The sequence below is a fragment of the Staurois parvus genome, unplaced genomic scaffold (assembly GCF_062004578.1).
Source record: "Staurois parvus isolate SC_StPar_1 unplaced genomic scaffold, SC_StPar_1.0 ptg000166l, whole genome shotgun sequence".
Taxonomy (NCBI): domain Eukaryota; kingdom Metazoa; phylum Chordata; class Amphibia; order Anura; family Ranidae; genus Staurois; species Staurois parvus.
The window spans coordinates 1,470,878-1,490,969 of record NW_028317962.1 but is presented as its reverse complement, the minus strand read 5'-3'; the positions used below and the strand labels follow the sequence as shown (position 1 = coordinate 1,490,969).

The window sequence follows — 20,092 nt, the reverse complement described above, 5'->3', positions numbered from 1 at the left end:
GGACAACAATGTATGGCTCCAATTTTTCTTGCGTCCATGCTCTGACCTCTGTATTTTCACTAGTTAAGTCCCTTTACTTGCCCTCATCTTCTGAACAGCTCCAAAAAATTAGCCACCAAAAGGTGTAATTAGGCTCTGAATACCTGTACTCTGAGCAGACTGTAGCCTTTCCCACACATGCTCTGGTTTCATAGACCAGAATTATGCAATAAGGGGTTGAAAGACACCCATAGTTGATGAAAATCTTGATTAATTTGCCTTTAGTGGATTGCATACAACTATATTTCTTGTTTACTGAATGTAATGTATCATTGCCTGATTAATTTTACTTGTTGTATTCCCCAGCAGATCCAAAGTATATAACCATAAAATACATAGACTCCCTATAAGCTTCGCTATAAGTCAATGGTTGGGCTCCAGCCAGCAGGTAAAAGCAACTGTGCAATGGAATGAGAGTCTTGCTTTTACTTGTAGGGCTATGGGATCCAAGCAGCATTTAATATTACTACATTGAATAAAATATGAGATTTACATTTCTTTCCTGATACATGCCTGTTAAAAGAATAAAACATTTATTCTAAACCAGCACTGTCCCACCTAAACAATCTGTTCCTAACTCAAGTATGTTCAGTGCTAAATTCTAATCTAATCGTGTCACTGAAAACTAAGGAGCTTAATTCATATGGATTTCTACTCACTGACATCAAACTGATAATTTGTTCTGTGATTTATATTAGTCTATTAGTGTCGGAACTGCATTTCCTGAAAGTTTTAGTAACTGCAAGTAATGGAAAATCGCTGAGATTTTTTCATGGCAACATGAAGTTGTAAATATACAGTACTGAAAGCGAACTGACACATTTAATCAATCCTGAACCAGGATCATTTGGTTTGTTTCAACGTTCTCAGATATCCTTATCATGAATATTAAATTTCTTTATTCTATAAATTAAAACACTTTATATTTACCTATGGTTGTGTCAGACACTTTGGGGTTGATTTACTAAAACTGTGCAAAATCTAGTGCAGCTCTACATAGAAACCAACCTAATTGGCTACTATGCACAGCTGCACCATGTTTTGCACTCTCCAGTTTTAGTAACTCAACCCCTTTGTGAGATGAACTAAGCAGAATATCCATCTCAAAAACATTTTCACAAGACTATCAGCTTTCATTCGCCTCACACACAACATTGTCAGTACTACATCAGGTCCTTGTTCTCTTCAATGGCATTTGGAGGGTCATTGAGGCAAAGCTAGATGACCAAACTAAAAAGCATTTTTTATACATATAGAGCTACCCCCTTTTGGGCTGTTGGTTTTGTGTCCCCATATTTTCCTGCATGGCCAGGCAACACGCACTTTCCAACTTTCATCCAGAGGCAGTAATCAGTCCATGGGCTTGTTTTTGTTGTTTTATTTAGACAACTTGGATAGGGTCTAGGGATATATGGGATGCCCAACATGACTTTAAACCAATACAAACTTCCTAAATTCTGTACAAAAATGTAGGATCCTGGACTTTCTACTCCCTCCAGAGTGGCATCTGTCTCTTGTCTGTTAAAACACTGTCAGCAGGAGAGAAAGACAGAAAGACAGAGGAAATCTATCTAACAGGGTCCCTGAAAGCAGTAAAAACCTGATTGTTGGAATACAATGTTCATGTATTTTGTGTTACAACTACATCAGTATTCAGTAGAGATATATTCTTCAGCCAGTACATGGCAGTGTTTATAAGTTTGTAGCTGAATCTGTGGTTAAACTATGTCTTTTCTCTACAATAATTGTTCTTGTTTCCTGTTTGCAGAAAAGTAGAAGATAAAAACGTGGACTGTGCACTGTCTGTTCTGTAGTGCTATATACAGAATCTCTAACAGGCTATAGACCCAGATGCCCAGTCATAGACAGCTACAGCAAATAAGTTCAAGATATAGCAACAGAAAGAAGACTGCAATGAAATAAAAGGAAATTGCCAGTAACACACCTGCAACAAAACTTTGATTTGCAAACCTGACAAACCAGAACTACCAGTCCTGGAAACTCAAGATGAAAATGCTGCTATTAAGAAAAGGTACTTGGAAATGTTTATGTATAAATGAAGTCAGGCTAGAACACCCTTCAGCTGAGTGGACAGAGAAAGCTCAGAGCACAATTTCTCTTAGCACAGAAAATGATCAAATCATACATATGTGTAAGTGTGAAATTGCAAAGGAAATGTGGGAAGGATTACAAAAGGTGCATGAAAGAGATAATCTCAGCAATAAACTGTATTTGATTAGAAAACTATACCAAGCCAAGCTGATGAAAGGCCAGGATATAGGAGGTATAGGAGAAGTATAACAGTGAGGTATAGGAGAAGAAAAAGATTTCCATGGCGCAGCACTATTACTTTGTGGTTTACCAGAAAGTTATGAAACGTTTGTCACAGCACTTGATGCACATCCAGATGAAGAACTGTCATTGGAATACAATACAACAAGCTTGTGGATGAATATAAAACCATAAAGCATTAATAGTGACGGTGCCTCTGTTGCAGAGTCTGCTTTAAACACGGAAAATAGGAATAAAAACAATAACATGCAACAAGAAACACGTGAATTCTTTGTGTGGAAGAAACCAGGCCATTTAAACGCAGACTGCAGAATCTGGAAAGCTACAATACAAAAACGAACTAAACTACAAATGGCCAAAATTGTGAAGGAAGAAACTGATTTTTTTGAACATAATAAATATGTTTTTCAATCCAAAAGTTGCACCTCATCTTTGCAGACATGGTGTGTTGAGTCAGGAGCTGCAAGTCACATGACAAATGACAGAAATTTCTTTATTCACATTGTAAAACAGAAAAAAATCACCACAGCTGATGGGTAAATAATGGAATCAGAAAGAATAGGAGATGGTTTTCTTTACTCTGTTTCCCAGAGTGTCACCAGAAATATACCTGTGAAAAATGTCCTGTATGTCCCTGCTCTTGAAACTAATCTTTTGTCAGCAAAGAAGTTCACAAAACATGGCAATGTAGTGACCTTCCAAGGTGACAGTTGTGCCGTCAGTTATGATGAACTCTGTATCAGGTGAACTGCAATGAGGTGCTTAATACTGCCAAGGAGGAAAAGCATTCAAACTGCATTCACACATGGCGCAGGTGACTTGGGCACAGAAGTTCTGACATAATAAAGAAATAAACTGAGAGTGACTGGGCAAGTGGCATAAAAAATAGTCCATGTGATCAAACAATGAAATGCATCAGCTGTATAAAATGAAAAAGGTAATTTCTCACTTTTATAGATGATGACTCCAGGTATGCTACACTATATCTGTTACACGACAAGTGAAGTACCAGGGAAACTTGAACAGTATTTGGCTCAAGTAAGCAACAAATTTACCAAAATGTGTGTATTTCTCACAGACAGTGGAACTGAATATTCAGGTGATAACACACAGGTGATTTTCAGAAAGCATTGCATAATATTTCAAACTACTGTACCATACAACCCGGAACAAAAGGGGTTGCAGAAAGAATGAACAATACGCTTTGTGAGAGTGGAAAAAACATGCTGTTTGATACAGATATGCCAACCACATACTGGGTTGGCACTGATTGTAGGGCTATATGCAGAATTTCTAGCACTGATGAAGTTGTAAACCTTCCCTACTTTATCTCAATCTAAGAAAAACATTTCGGCTGGACACACATTTTAAATCTGAACTCCAGGAATTAGGCAAAATGGACCTTTTCAGTGAGGCACATCTGAACTACAAAGGCAAAATTTTCATTTAGTATAGGGGTAAATGAATATTTATTTACAGTCCTTCTAGTTGTACAACCGGACCAGCACCTCTGTCTCTCTAAGATGCTTCAGACCCCAGCCACATGCTCACCTCCTTATGTACTGTACAATGAAGGTGAAGGGTTAGTGCCCTGCACTGCATGTGGGGATGCAAAAGAACTGCCCACAGTGTGGACTGTTTGAGGGCAAGGAGGGAGTTATTGGGTTTTTCTGGGTTACGCTAGGCACTGTGGATGGGGTTATTCTCCCTGCACGTGGGTTACGTTTACTGTGTTGTGCTCATCAATGCCCTGGGACAAGGGAACCTCTTTCAGGGAAAGTAAACCATAAGGTGGTCCTCCAACTTAGAGATAAGCTGTGCACCGTGTGCATTGAATGAATAAACTGGACTCCAGTTAACCCTCTGCTCCCATGTCAATGTATACCTTAACTATAACTGATGCGTTTAGGAGGGATATGCTAAGACTGTGCCCACTCCACCGGTCCAGCGTACGTCTATCATCTCACTCCAGGGATGCACAATTAATATCGCCCGACACCCGGAACATGTAGTTCATGGGTCCAGGCTGATGGGATTTTTTTTAGATTAGCCCTGCTGGAGGGCATTTTTGCATTAAAGTCAATGGGAGGTGCTTTTGCATTGAAGTCAATGTGAAGCGTTTTTGCATTGTAGTCAGTGGGAGTCGATTTTGCATTGAAGTCAATGGGACGCGATTTTGTATTGCCGTCAATGGGACGCAATTTTGCAATGAAGTCAAAGGGACACGATTTTGCATTGAAGTCAATGACGCCCTACTGCTTTCAATGCAAAATCAAGTCCCATTGAGTTCACTGGGAAATCACCTCCCATTGAATTTAATGCAAAAAGTCTCCCATTGACTTCAATGCAAAAATGCCCTCCATTAACTTCAAAGCAAAAACTTTCAATAGCAATCCTATGTGAACACTTATCTCCGCATGCCACTGTACTCTATCACTTGCGTGTGTGGAACGCACCGGTACAAACTCGCACAGGACCCCTTTTGTCGTAATGGCACTCAAAACACAATGCGTGTGGATCGCATATGTGTGAACCACCTCAATAGGAACACATAATATCTAGCCTGTCATGCAAATCTGTGAGTTTGAAAACGCATCCAGAATCGCATATGTGTGAACAGGGCCATTCCATTCACACTTCACACCTCGCAAAATGCAGGTTCAGGTGCCATTATTTTCAATGGCACCTAAAACGTGGTACAGTTTTGGCGCGATTGTTGCGCCACAAATTGTGTGAAGCTTTTCGCCCAAAAGAAGCTCATGTTCCTTTATGGATGACGTGCTTCACATGATGTGATTTGCTGAGACTGCCACACAGTAAATTGCATGACAAATCACGGCAAAACCGCACCATGTTTTAGTTGGCATTTAAAATAATGACACATGAACCTGCGTTTTGCAACTGTAGTGATCGGCAGGTGCGAACAAGGCCTAATGAAGCGAACACTGGAACTTGATTTGGCTGCTCAACAGATGCTAGTACTGAGCACCCAAGTGCTCCCATGTGCAAGGGTAATCTGAAAGAATAAAGTTTTTTTCTTCTCATTGGGGCACCTTATTTACTCTCTCAGCAGATGTGCTTTCTGCCGAGCATTAAAAGAGCCCGACATTCCCCTTTCCTGACGAGCATCTAATCGGTGCTCATTACACTGCAAGGTCTGTCCCCTCCCTGCTAGTTCCTGGGTGTGGTGCTGGAGACAGGTAAGGAGGTCAGTAGTGTAGGATATTGTAAATATATATATATATATATATATATATATATAGTGCATATTCATGTTATTGACCAAAAGGATAGCAGAGGACTCCTTACTATGTCAATTTATGTACAACACACCTTACCTTTGTTATGTTGGGTTAACCTGTTTTTGGATAAATATACAGAGAATCAGGGGGAGTTTTCAGAGCAGGTTATTTGCAAATCTACCAGCATTGTAAAATGCAAGTTTGTCTGATTAGATATGGAAAGGTCTTAAATATTCATAGTGTACTTGCTTTCGGTGAAGAGAATTTCAACATGGGTGCTTGTCCACCTTTGTACAAGGATGTTGAAGATTGCAGTTTTGCCATAAACAAGACAAGGAATATCTATTTAACAATTTAATTAAAATCTGTGCATACAGCTGTATCTACAGCAATGTAGATACACTGATTGTAACATGCTCATAAAACCAACCAATCAGATTGCCCGACACTTTGGTCAATGAGAAAAGGTGTATATTAGGGAAGGTTGTTTGTGGGGACAGGAAAAAGTGGGTCCTATTAGGGTTTCTGATGATTGCATAACTATTCTGGGTACCCTGTCATCTGCCTTGTCTGTACCTCTGTTTTATGGATTGTCACTGAACTGATTAACCACTTGCCGTCCGCCTACTGTTTTTAAACGGCAGGACGGTGTCACTCTAGGGCGGGTTGCCGTTCATAAACGGCATCCGCATTTTCTAGTTTTGCGTGCTCCCTCGGAGCGCGCAGCACCGCGATCTGGTGCCCGCTGTGTCCTCCGGAACACCGATCGTCGGACAGGACCTCTGTGTGAGGTCCCGATCATGTGATCACTGATTGGCCAATCAGTGATCATATGCAGAGTAGTAAGCAAGATGTCACTTTTGAAATCATTGCTTACTACGTGTGAAATCTGTGAATGATCACAGTGGTCACATGGTACAAGGCTATTCACAACAGTCTTGTACCATGTGACAAGCTGTGACCAATCACAGCTCACTCAGTAGTTCTCAATGGCTGTAAGAATGCAGCCAGAGAGGAGAAATGATTACTTTTACAGCCTTTATGGGTGTAAAAGCAATTAGTGTAAAAAAAAAAAAAAAAATCTTCATCACACCCCACAAGTAGTACAGTGGTGACACTGTACTGCTAGGGTGACAGTATGTAAAAAAAAAAAAAAAAAACATAAATAATAATATATTAAAAAAAAAAGACTTTTTTTTTTTTAATTATAATTTTTGGTTATAAACTAATTTGTGTTGTAATTTTTTTTTACTAAAAATATAACGGAATAAATTTTGGCCAAGATTTATAATGAAATATTATTTATTTGCAAAATTTTATAAGAAAAACACTTTTTTTCTAAATTTTTGGACTTTTTCATTTAAATAGTAAAAAAAATAAAAATCCCACGGGTGAATAAATACCACTAAAATAAAGCTTTATCTGTCTCAAAAAAATTCATATGGGTATAGTGTTACATAACCGCGCAATTGTCATTCAAAGTGTGATAATGCCGAAAGCTGAAAATTGGCCTGGACAGGAAGGGGGTGAAAGTGTCCGGACAGGAAGTGGTTAAATGTATCTCTCTGGAAAAGAACTGTGGGACTAGTTGTTGTAGGAAAATACATTTATAAATACACATCATCATCCGTCCACATTAATATAAGACAACAGATTGTCTGTCTTATGGACTGTTGCTGTGTGGGCTTCCACATAATTAACCACCTCCCGCCCGCCATATAGAAAAATGACGGACGCAAGCCATTTCTCTCGTTCTGGGAGGACGTCATATGACATCCTCCCACTCTAACCGCGCATGGGTGACTCCTGGAGCGCACAGCGTGGCGATCGGCGGTGCGCTGTGACACAGCGGATCACCGATCCACGGAAAGAGCCGAAGATGTCGGTTCGGTCATGTGATCAGCTGTGTCCAATCACAGCTGATCACATGTAAACAGGGAAATGCCGGTTATCGACATTTCTCTCCCCACGAGCTGTCACGCTGACAGCTTGAGAGGAGAAGAGAGCCGGTAATCGGCATTCCTCGGAGGGGACATGTACACAGATCATCAGAGCACTGATGATCAGGGTTCCCTGATGATCTGTGTAGCCCCAGCAGTGCCACCTGTCAGTGTCCATCAGTGCCAGCTCTCAGTGCTCATCCATGCCACCTGCCAGTGCCCATCAGTGCCACATCAATGCCACATATCAGTGCCCATCTGAGCTGCCTTTCAGTGTCACCCATCAGTGCCAGTCAGTGCCACCTATCAATGCCAGTCAGTGCCACCTATCAGTGCTGCCAGTCAGTGCCACCTATCAATGCCAGTCAGTGCGGCCTATCAGTGTGCATCAGTGCCGCCTTTCAGTGCCCGTCAGTGCTGCCTATCAGTGCCGCCTAACAGTGCCAGTCAATGCCACCTAACAGTGCCAGTCAGTGCTGCCTATCGGTGCCAGTCAGTGCCGCCTATCAGCGCCATATATGAGTGTTGCCTTTCAGTGCCCATCAGTGCCACCTACCAGTGCATCCTCATAAGTGCCACCTATCAGTGTCCATCAGTGCAGCCTCATTAGCGCACATCAGTGAAGGAGAAAAATCACTTATTTACAACATTTTATAACAAAAAGTAAGAAAACATGTTTTTTTTTGTCAAAATTTTCAGTGGTTTTTGGTTTGTTTAAGAAAAAAATAAAAAACCCAGAGGTGATTAAATACCACCAAAATAAACTATCTGTCACAAAAAAAATTATAAAAATTTCATATGGGTACAGTGTTGCATGACCGCGCAATTGTCATTCAAAGTGCAACAACGCTGAAAGCTGGAAATTGGCCTGGGCAGGAAGGGGGTATAAGTGCCCTGTAGGCTAGTGGTTAATAAAAGACAACAAGTAGGAGATAAACAGTGCAATGTTAAAAACATTTAAAGTTTAAGTCGCCATAAAGCCTCTTTAGTTTTTAAAGCCTCAGACATACCTAAAAGAACCTCAGATTTATATATGGTTTTGGTTATTTAATTTTTTTTTTTTTTCAGGACAGATAGATTGTCATGAGGGACAAGTACATTGGAACCCTCATTTAGTCCCTTGGACAAGTAGTTTTTTAAAAAAAAATTTTACACCCCTGTCACTCCCAGTGACAGAATGGGATCCTGCTGTGCACTTAGCGTGGACCTCATGTGTGCACTTAGCTCTTACTCTTCAGTATCTGGTGGCTAAGTCAAGAGCCTCTGTTACACTGATCTGCTCCCTTTGCTATGAGAGACAGACTGCTGGGGAGGGAGCCCCAGAAGCAACCCCCTCACTACTGGAGGACAGCTCACCTAGCACAGGTACCACGCTTCACGGCAGGCTGGTTGTTCTGAATACTAATCTCTTGTTACTCGTAGCAACTACTTGCTCCTACTCCGTACCTTGTTAACTCTCACAGAGGCTGACTTCATGCCCCAATGTGCTTCAACTGACCCAAGCTTCAAGTGTCTATGTGTATTGTGCTGGTAACTTACATAAATATATTTCAAACACCCCTTTAGAATAACTTCAGACCAGGCAGGCCAACATTCCAAAGGTTTTACTGCGAAACTTCAGCATAACAGTTCAAACAGAACAATAAGCCTTTCCCTGACTATCTGTGGCTGCCCCAGCATACCTGCATAGGTAGAGTCCAACAGTGGCAAGTCCAAGGTGGCAGTAGTCCATAATGATGGTGTCCTGATGAATCGGTGTCTTCAAAGCGGACTACAAGTTTCAGCAAACCCCTCATACATGATGGCATTGTGCAGTTCCTCATGCTGAGTTCAGTGGAAACTCCCCAGAAACTCACCGGCAGCATTCTGCCCCCTTTTCTCTTGGGATCGGAACCCCTGTCCTTTTTATAGTAACACAGGACTGATGGGTTGGACCCAGAAAAGCCTACAAACTAAGCCCGGGGAAGGCGATAAAAACATTAACCCCTTTACCTATAACTAACTTACAGTAAGCAACCTGCCTACACGTTGGCCAGAAGAGAACAGCACTGGAACAGAGGCAAGGGTAACTAATAAACCTATTCCTGCACCCTAAGAATTTAGCCTTTGCAGTGTGGGGGGCACTTGGAAGGATAGATTTATCTAATTCCCGGAGTTAAGTTTTCAAAATAATTTATAGATTCTACCAATAATGAAGGTACTGCAAATATATGCAAATAAATAGCAGCAAAAGGATTTGTTCTGAGATCTAAGTCTCCAATATGGAGATTTGTCTCCTGACAAATCCAGCAAGCAAAAAAACTGTTGTTGGTTTATGAGTAATGGTTGCTGTCTTGGGAGATATAAGAAAGGAGTTTCATGAGTTTCAGTTTACCAGCTACTTTCACCTACTTTTGTAAGACTTGGAGCTCTGCCTCCTGTGAGGTGCAGTTGCAGGTTGTAAACCACACAGACTGCATGTTTTAGGTTTTCTGCATGTTAAGCAATGTTAGAGTCATCATGTAAAACAGTAGGAATCTATTTATGAATCTTTTCCCCCAAAGATTCACACAGCTTTCATCCAAGACGCACACATTTTTCTAACTGGATTCAATGACATAAAATAGACCCTTGTATTTGCCTTATGTTGCTTATGAAACCCCCTGTATTACAAAAAAGAAGGATTTTTGTACGCACAGTAAAATCCATTTATATGTATTTGTATTTATTAAGGGGCGTAGGATTTAGTTATTCAGAGACAATTGAGCTATGTTGCAACCTACAAAATGATTCGGACACTAGCAAACAAAAAAATCAGTTGGCCAGCCAGGTATAAACCCTGTATGCCATAGTAAGTATCCAAAAGCAGTCCAACTTAAAACATACATGGATCGAAATTTTTCGGTTCAGCAGGGACCAGCCAAGATTCGATCCAGGTATGGGCAAGCTGATTGTATTGCAATCTATCAATCGACTTGGGTACAACCAGACTGTCAGACTTTTTACATTTGAATACTGCTGATGGCTAAAGCCACTAGCAATTAACATTGTGTTCTGAAAGCCGGGAAGGCTCTCTGCACCCCCCTGCAAGCAGAACACAATAGGAGGAGGCATTCCCCATCAACACTGACTTTGCTGATGGGGTAATTGGGCAATTTTCTTTCCTTCCATCTGTGGTGGAAAGAAAATCAACTCATCTATTGGCTGCTTTAGAAGTAACAAAACACTAACGGTCCTACATAAAAAAAAAAAACGGAACTGGGGACAACCTGCAGCTTAAAGAGCTATCTCAAGGACCTTACACCCGAAGCTGGATTAAGATGAGGCCTCACCATCCACCTATCAAATTTTAGAGAAAGTGTGGATAGAAGACCAGGTGGCAGCCTTGCAAATCAGGAGAGCAGCTGCCTTATGCCTTATGCCAATAAACCAAACAGGTACTTACAGGTCTATTATAATTAACTTTAACAGGAAAGGGTGGAACCGATGCTTAAGTCCAAATGTATACTGTAACAAAAAGCAAAAGAATAATCAGTCTAAGCCAATGAGAAATAGTTGAATGAGAAGCTAGTTCCCTCTTGCCGGGACCATCAGGACTCACAAGAGTCAGTCTTTCTAATAGAAGCAGTGGCTGAGAGGAAAGCCTGCACTTTAGAAACCACCTTTAGGCAGGGAAAGGAAATTTTAATTTAGATGAAATGAAGCCACAGAGATGGGAGAACATTTTCTTGGTTGATGTGAAAGGCTAAGCCACCTTAGAAGAAAAGGGATTCTTAAGCCTCCATAAAACTTTATCCTTGTGTAAGACCATATATGGTTATTTACAGGACAAGGCTGCCAGCTCCAACAACTTCCTCCCAGCAAGGAAGGCAACCTTGTGAAAGAGATTGGAAAAAGAAATATTCCTAATAGGTTAAAAAGGTGTTCTTTGAACCAGATTCACATCCCACAGATTCTTGAATGATTGCAAATGAGGAACTCCATGAGATACACCTTGTACAAAATTCTTAACCAATGAATGGGAGGGTAGCGGTCTTTGTAATTTGATTGCAAGGGCTGAGATTTTCCCTTTGATGGTACTCAAGGCTAAATGATGTTTTACACCTGATTGCAGAAGGGTCTAGAATATTTTCTGGGTGAAAGCTTTGGTCCTTGCACCATGCAAAGTATGCCATTCATTTAAGATGGTAGACCTTGCTGGAGTTAGAAATGCTCGCTTTTAACAGCATTGAAAGTACTTATACAGTTGCAAGAAAAAGTATGTGAACCCCTTGGGATTACGTGGAGTTTTGCATGAATTGGGCATAAAATGTGCTCTGAACGTCATCTAAGTCACAACAATAGAAGAACACAGTCTGCTGAACATAATACTACACAAGCATTAGTTGTTCCCATGGTTTAATTGCACATAACATGTAAACATTCACAGTGCAGGGAGGAAAAAGTATGTGAGTCCCTAGCTTAATGACTTCTCCCAGAGCTAATTGGAGCCAGGAGTGAGCCAACCTTGACTCCAATCAGTGTGATGATATTGGATGTGTTGCTGACAGCTGTCCTGCCCTTAAAAAACACACACCTGTTTTGGGTTTACTGGTTTCAAGAAGCACTGTCTGATGTGAACCATGCCTCGCAGAAAAGAGCTCTCAGAAGACCTATGATCAAGAATTGTTGACTTGCATGAAGCTGGAAAGGGTTACAAAAGTATCTCCAAAAGCCTTGATGTTCATGTGTCCACGGTAAGACAGACTGTCTACAAATGGAGAAAGTTTAGCACTGTTGCTACTCTCCCTAGGTATGGTCGTCCTGTAAAAATGACTGCAAGAGCACAGCGCAGAATGCTGCATGAGGTAAAGAAGAATACCAGAGTGTCAGCTAAAGACCTACAGAAATCTCTGGCACATGCTAACATTTTTGTTGACACATCTACAATAAGGAAAACATTAAACAAGAATGGAGTACATGGGAGGACACCACGGAGGAAGCCATTGCTGTCCAAAAAGAATATTGTAGCACGTTTGAAGTTTGCAAAAGAGCACCTGGATGTTCCACAGCACTACTGGCAAAATATACTGAGGACAGATGAAACCAAGATTGAGTTGTTTGGGAAGAACACACAACACTATGTGAGGAGAAAAAAAGGCACAGCACACCAACATCAAAACCTCATCCCCACTGTAAAACATGGCGGAGGGAGCATCATGGTTTGGGGCTGCTTTGCTGCCTCAGGGCCTGGACGGATTGTTGTCATTGATGGGAAAATGAATTCCAGAGTTTATCAAGACATTTTGCAGGAAAACGTACGACCATCTGTCCGCCAACTGAAGCTCCGCAGAGGATGGGTGATGCAACAGGACAATGACCCAAAGCATACAAGTAATTCTTCAAAACAATGGCTGCAACAGCACAGAATACGCCTTCTGGAGTGGCCCAGTCAGAGTCCTGACCTCAACCCCATTGAAATGCTGTGGCATGATCTTAAGAGAGCGATTCACACCAGACATCCCAAGAATATTTCTACACTGAAACAATTTTGTGAAGAGGAGTGGTCCAAAATTACTCCAGATCGTTGTGCAGGTCTGATCTGCAACTACAGGAAACGTTTGGTTGAGGTTATTCCTGCCAAAGGAGGGTCAATCAGTTATTAAATCAAAGGTTCACATACTTTTTCCTCCCTGCACTGTGAATGTTTACATGTTATGTGCAATTAAACCATGGCAACATCTAATGTTTGTGTAGTATTATGTTCAGCAGACTGTGTTCTTCTATTGTTGTGACTTAGATGACGTTCAGAGCACATTTTATGCCCAATTCATGCAAAACTCCACGTAATCCCAAGGGGTTCACATACTTTTTCTTGCAACTGTATAAAGAGGCACTGTCTCTGAAGACCTTGGCTTCAACAGCCATGTCATTAGAGCCAGTGACCATGAAGCTTGGTGGTAAACCAGTCCATCGGACAGCAAATTTGATTGATTTGGAAAAGTCCATGAATTTTCTAACAGAAGTTGTACCAGATTTCAGAGCTACAAGGATCACTGAAATGCCCTCCATCATGATCCTGTGGAGTAGACTAGGATGGAGTTTCAGAAGAAGAAAGTCATAGGTCAGGTTGTACTGATTGCATTGAGTCATAAAGACCATCCACTGCTTCCACCAGAGAATCTCTTTATCTGGAGACAAATATGTCTAGTTTGTTGTTGAACCCGGAAGCCAGGAGGTCCACATGACAATAGGACTGAAAGCATAAGATCTAAGCAGTCTGCCAATGGATTTGGAGTATGGATTTTAGCTAGATCCTGTGACATAACTTACCTCCATTGTTCTAAGGTTTGACAGAAAGAGATCACAACTATGGCAGACTGGAAACAAGGACTGCTAATGAAAACCAAAGAAAATGAAAAAGCATTTCCTAACATTTGTCAACGTGATAATTAAACACAGCTGCATTGTCAGAGCAGGTATGGTCAGCGTTTTATTAAGGCAGGATATCACCAGATCCACAGTGGGAAAAGGTTACTTCTTGATAAAGGCCTCAAACAGGTACTGGTCTGCAAAACGTTAGGGAGCAGTAAATGATTAATCGGAAGTTTTCAGGTCTCCATATAGAAAAACCTTCACGTAAAGAATGAATCGGAAAAGTTTTGAGTCTTGGGGCCTCTCAAGGATCCCATACTATTAACAGTACAAGCAAAAACTACAAGTTGTTGCATTTTTAAGGTAGAATGCATCGCATCAAAAAATGATATAGTATTTTTAAACCTGGAAGCTATGGCAGCAGCCTGCAGGTCCTCAGAAACAAAATGGTCCATCAAAGATTTTCGAGTCTTTTCATCCACCAGAACCCCTGCAGAAGAAGGTTCAAAGGATGCTACAGCTGGAAGGGAAGGTGTAGAAGTGTACTTACAGCCTCTGCATTCTGAATCAATATCACATTTGCAATTTGGCATATAAAATCCTGCAAAGCTGTGCAAAACTCTTGCATGGATAAGGCAAAGGAGGGAGAAGGCAGAGAAGGGAACTGCACCTAATGGAGTTAGGGAAGACTCAGGGAAGTGTATGGACTCAAGCAGGGCACAATGATCCAGACTGTCGGTGTCAGGTCCCCAAGCAGAGACACTGCAGGCAGTCTTAGAACTGTAAGTGGATCATGAGCTGGAGAGGCCTGATGCAGCGTCACTGCTCCCCTTGAATTAGAATCAAGCATGTTGTACTGCTTAAAGACTAAGTTTACCTTTGGTGCAGGTTACATGTTCAACCCGTATTTAGGGTGGATCATGTAGCATGTTCCAGCTCCTGGCTCCTCTCCGCCCTATCCTCCCCTCACTGTGACAGAGGGACCTTCCACCTGCAACTGCTGTCACAATTTAGAAACAGCACAGCTATGCGGGGCTCAATCAACGCAGCTGGGTCATTCATTAATTCACAAAGTTCTGTGAATTAATGAACTACAACTAACTTTGGCCACCATGACTTGTAAAATGCTTTGTGTGGCTTATGTCTTCCACTCCATGCAGGATATTATTATAGCTTTTGAATATTCAATGCTGCTGAACAGAAGCCATGACATGATATAGGCTGGGATCCAAGGAAGCAGATAACAATATCTGGTGTCAGTTATCTAATATCACCTCATAGTTTATTTTTTAACAGATAGCTATGTGGTAGTACTGGCACCCTTGTATTGGCTGAAAATACCATGGTATAAGCTGTTCTCCCATGAAATATTAATTGTTTTTTTTATATATATATATATATATATATATATATCAGAAGAAAATAAAAATGGCAATAAGACAGAATATAACACAAGAAAAGGAAACAGAATAAAACTGTAATAGACAATTTAAAGTTCACATTGTAAGTGGCTTACCGTTCTTGCTGATGATGCTGCTGGTCCACCACTTTCTGATCCACATCGTATACATTAGGTAGACTTTGCATCCAGTGTTCCGTGGGCTGGTTATGTGTTTCTCTCCTCCAGTCTACACCAAAGAAAAAAAGCACATCATCCGAGGTCAACTGGAGAACACTATTTATGTACTTATTTACTTTATGTACTCAAGTTTTTATTTTTTTAACCTGATAAATATGAAACAATTCATATGAACATTCAGGTGACTTTCTACAGAACTTTTTAAGAACCCAACACGATTGTGAAATTAGGCCAGCAGCAGAGATCAGATTATACAGACCACTAAAGGATTCAAAAAAGGTGTACACCCACTCCTTTTCTTGCAAATACACAACTGTCTGGTTTAGTCAATCAAACACAGGCTGCCAAAAACATACAGGAAGTGCTGGGCTTCCACATTTGCATCTGGTGTCATGGATGAACAACCATTTAATAAATGTTTATTTATATGTAGGCGGGTGCAGTCTATTTTCTCCACTGCAGGTGGCGCTTGTCTGGTGGCAATGCAGGTGAAGGAGGACGTTGAGAGGAATCTAGTCACAGGGAGACAGCTATCCGATCGGATACTGGCACCCCATGTGACTTTGGCAGCCATCTTGGGCCGGCACAGTCTATTTAAGACCCTGGCTCCCAGGTTTAGGGTGAATTTTTGCAAGTGGCAGTGGTAGAGCATGGACATAATACCTGTCTGTCAGAAACAGAGGTTAGCATGAGGGACAGGTTCTGAAGAAGTAGGGAAATAGCAGGGACACTCTAACCTTGCTGGAAGTCTCCCCCTTTGGGTATGGGTCAGCCAGGCTGCATTCCGCCCTTCGAGACAGACACTGCTGCATTACTGTCGTAACCTGTAAATGTTCCCAGTTTGGTTGCCTTCCCTCCAGGTCCACTGTGTGTTACTGGACTTCCGTTACAATATATTTCTTGCACTTGGACTCTGCGTGTTTTCTGGCCGACACATCACGCTGCACCTACCCACATATATAACAAAGATGTTATATACACTAGCAAAAGTGTGGCTGTTCCAAACCGGGCAAGATGGGGGATGGAGAAGGGGGGTATGAGTTTGGTTTTGGGGGCAGGTTTGGAGGTGAGAGCAGATGAACTGAGGTGGTGTCAAGTGCAGTGGTGACTAAGAGGGGTGCTGTCACTGTTGAGCGGGGAGGATAGGGATGGGTAGGTGAGAGCAAGAGTAGGTGGAGGGGGTAAAAGTGTTCAGGGCAAATAGAGAGAAGCGAAGTGGTGAAGGAGAAAATGTGTTTAGAGTGGGGGTTGTGTGGCAGAGTGGTGAGAGAGGAGTGCAGGGTCAAACGGTAAGGGCGGGTGTGTGCGTGGCAGAGTTCTAAAGAAGGGAGCCTGGGGTGGATGGGGATGGCACATTGGTGAGAGCAGGAGGGTGGCAGAGTGGTGAGGGTGCAGGACAGAGCATTTAGAATTGCGGAGTTGCAGAGTGGTGAGGGGATACAGCAGAGTGGTGAGACTAGGAGTAAGTGGGTGGGCATGTAGCAGAGTGGTAATGGTGGGGAGACAGAGTTTTGAAAGTGTGAGGGGGGGGTGGTAGATTGGTGAGTGGGGCATAGCAGAGTGGTGAGAGCAGGAGTTTATTGGGCACACAAGAGTTAGTTTGACTCCTGTGCTCTCTAAAGGATCCCATGCATGCACAGTAAACATAAGGAGCACAAAAGTCGGTTTTACCCCTGCAATTTCAAAATGCTGCTACCAATATGAAGGCAATATTCCAAGCATTCATAGTAGTGGCCAATACCACGCATGCACAAGATCTTACTGCCATATTGTGATTTCAGAAATATGGTAGCTATATTCTCCCTTTTCAGGTCTGTCCATTAATCCCCTCATTTCAATCATCCCACTGTATGTGGCCTGTACATTAAAGCCTAAGTTTGGTCAAATCATACAATAAAAAAAAAAAAAATCAGCACAGGGAATGGTACTTGTAATCAATGCAAAGTGTTCCTTGAGGAACTGATGGCTGTGGATTTAGTTAAAATCTTCTGTCTTATGATCCCCTCTTATCCCCGAAGTCATAATCTTTCAGTGCAGTTGGGGTTAATAGAGCCAAGGGACCTGTCACAGGCACCCTTCAAGAGTGCCAACTATGCCCACATTTTCTGCCCTTCCTCCTTTCACAGGAGCTGCACTATAACCTCCATGAATCAATACCATCAGAGGCAGAACATTCATTTAAACTTCATTCAATAAACTTAGGCTTTAACCCCTTCATCTCTTGCCCCCTCTGTTTATGACCTTTACATTTAATCTATCTACTTCTCCATTACCCAGCCCCATTTTGTAACCCCCTCAATAGCGGCATGTGTGTTCATTTCCAAAAACTGTGGTGAAAAAATCAGATCACCCTATCTACTTTCCAAAAAGGCATTATTTGGGAGGTTTTCATACTGCCATGACATTTTTATTTGCTATGATTTATAACAAAAAGTATAGAAAAATGTTTGGTTTTTTTTTTCCAATTTTGGTATTTTTTATTTATGTAGTAAAATTCAAACTCCCAGTGCTTAATAAATACCACCAAAAGAAAGCTCTGTCTGTCCCTCAAAAAATGTAAATTAATTTGGGTACAGAGTTGCATGAGCGAGTAGTTGTCAGTTAAACTATGACAGCATTGAAAACTGAAAAATGGCCTGGAAAGAAAGAAGTGTAACAAGCAGTTACTAAAGTGGTTAAGAATAAAGTAGAAATGGTAGCCTATGTTCAGTATTGCTCTTGGGATAGGATTCCTTTAAGGCAAACCTGTAGTTGTTCCTGAGCTAGTGAATTACTTCTGACCAGGGGCGGACTGACAACTCATGTGGCCCCTGGGCATTAGGGGATCACGGGGCCCCTGTGTCCTTGCCCAAACTCAAAAAAGCCTATGAAAAAGGTACCAGAGGCATCTCATGGGGCCTCCTACTGACCCCGGGCCCTGGAACAGTGCCTGAGTTTCAAAATGGTCAGTCCGCCCCTGCCTCTGACTTTTCTGGTACTTTTACACATCTTCAGCTATCTTCAAGATTTCCCTGGAACACTAGAAAACCAGGCTGCATTAGTATGAAAAAACCTTCTTTAGCTAGGAAGTCAGTGCTTTGGCCTACCCCTCTCTCCACCTCCTGCAACCCTCTATTGCAGTGGTCACCAAATTGTGGTCTGTGGGCTGCATACAGCCCTTTGCTTGTCCTTATCTGGCCCTTTGGGCATGCACTGTTCCTCCCACTGATATGAGGCACCATTCCTTACATTGACATCGATGATGAGGCTCTATTCTTTCAGCTGACACCAATGAGGGGGTACTATTCCTCCCACTGACACTAACAATGGGGTGTGATTTTTCCCACTGAGCCCAACAATGGAACTTGATTCCTCCCACTAACCCCAATGATGGGGCACAACTCCTCCCACTGACATCAACAACTGGGCACGATTCCCCTCACTGACATCAACGAAGGGGTACTATACCTCCTTCTACTGACAACAGGCGCTATGTAGTTTACTTACTCCCATTGACCACCAAGCCTAAGACATTGTCTACTACTCCACTAATGCTGGGGTGTTTTTTGCTCTGGCTGGCCACAGTCTGGACCACCTAAAGTATTAAGGACAGTAAACTGGCCCTTTGTTTAGAAAGTTTGGAGACATCCCAACTTTCTGAAATAAGGAGGGACACCTTTTAACACATAGTATGTAGGCAAAGGACCCATCCCTGCTGCATCCATAGGTGGGAGCAAAGCTATTGATTAGTAAGCCTGCCCATCACAATTAACTAACCAGTAGTTGGTTTTGCTGGGTGATAATTACATAAGTGGACAAGACCTGCAAAGGAGATGCTTATAGCCTTTTTTCATAATTAAATCACATTGTGGTACAGAGAAAGAACTTACTAAATGCTTTAAACTAAATAAAATACTTGTATCAGTCTGCTGCTGCCTCTAAAGATCGAACCAAACAGTAGGAAGAATACCATACCTTTTTCTGCAGAGACAGTAGCCGTAGGATCATAACGGAAGTTTCTGTTGCCATAGTTTTCTCTATGTACAGCTTCATAAAACCCATATCTTTCATCATATTCCTGCCTGGAAAGACAGGATCAGGTCAAGCAAAGGCAAGAAGGAGAGGGCAGCATTGTTTCTGAAGTCATCTTCCCATTAGCTGGAATAGGCGTGTATTATTACAGAAAAGTCTGTAAAATCCAAAGCATCATGAAATAAACAGAGATAGCAGCAGTGCTAGAATATATATATATATATATATATATATATATATATATATATATCTCTCAAGCCTTCTCTATTGTTAGGGCTCGTTCACACTTGACTAATTTCTAACTCTTCCCAAATGTCCCTATAGCGTTTGATAGGTGTTAGACAGGCGTTTGGGAAGAGCTCCTCAAATGCTCTCCAAACGCCCTATGCACATGTTTGAGGCATTTTATGGGTATTTTCCAAGCATTAAAAACTGCACCACAAGCACCTATAATGAAGTTAATGGTATTAACGCCCCGCAAATGCCTTGCACACGCTTCACAAATGCCTCGCAAACACCTGCTAAGTGTTTGAGGAACGTCACCATAGACTTGAATGGAAGGCGTTGAAAGGCTTCAACTCCTCCTGACTCCCAGTCTCAGAGGGGACTCAGGCAGGCAGAGGGAGCCAAAGGCTCTCAGTCAAATCCTATGAGGA

At 41.8% G+C, this 20,092-nt stretch overlaps 1 protein-coding gene across 1 annotated transcript in view; it reads right to left on the bottom strand.

Annotated features, from left to right (window-relative positions):
- SEC16B (SEC16 homolog B, endoplasmic reticulum export factor) overlaps positions 1–20,092 on the bottom strand; it is a 312,561-nt gene that overhangs the window by 265,431 nt on the left and 27,038 nt on the right. Inside the window, exons 4-5 of the mRNA XM_089676327.1 lie at positions 19,380–19,486; positions 15,363–15,474 (exon numbers count right to left, since the gene is read on the bottom strand). Of these exons, the coding sequence (XP_089532453.1) occupies positions 15,363–15,474; positions 19,380–19,486 (219 nt within the window). The remainder of the gene's footprint in view (positions 1–15,362; positions 15,475–19,379; positions 19,487–20,092) is intronic.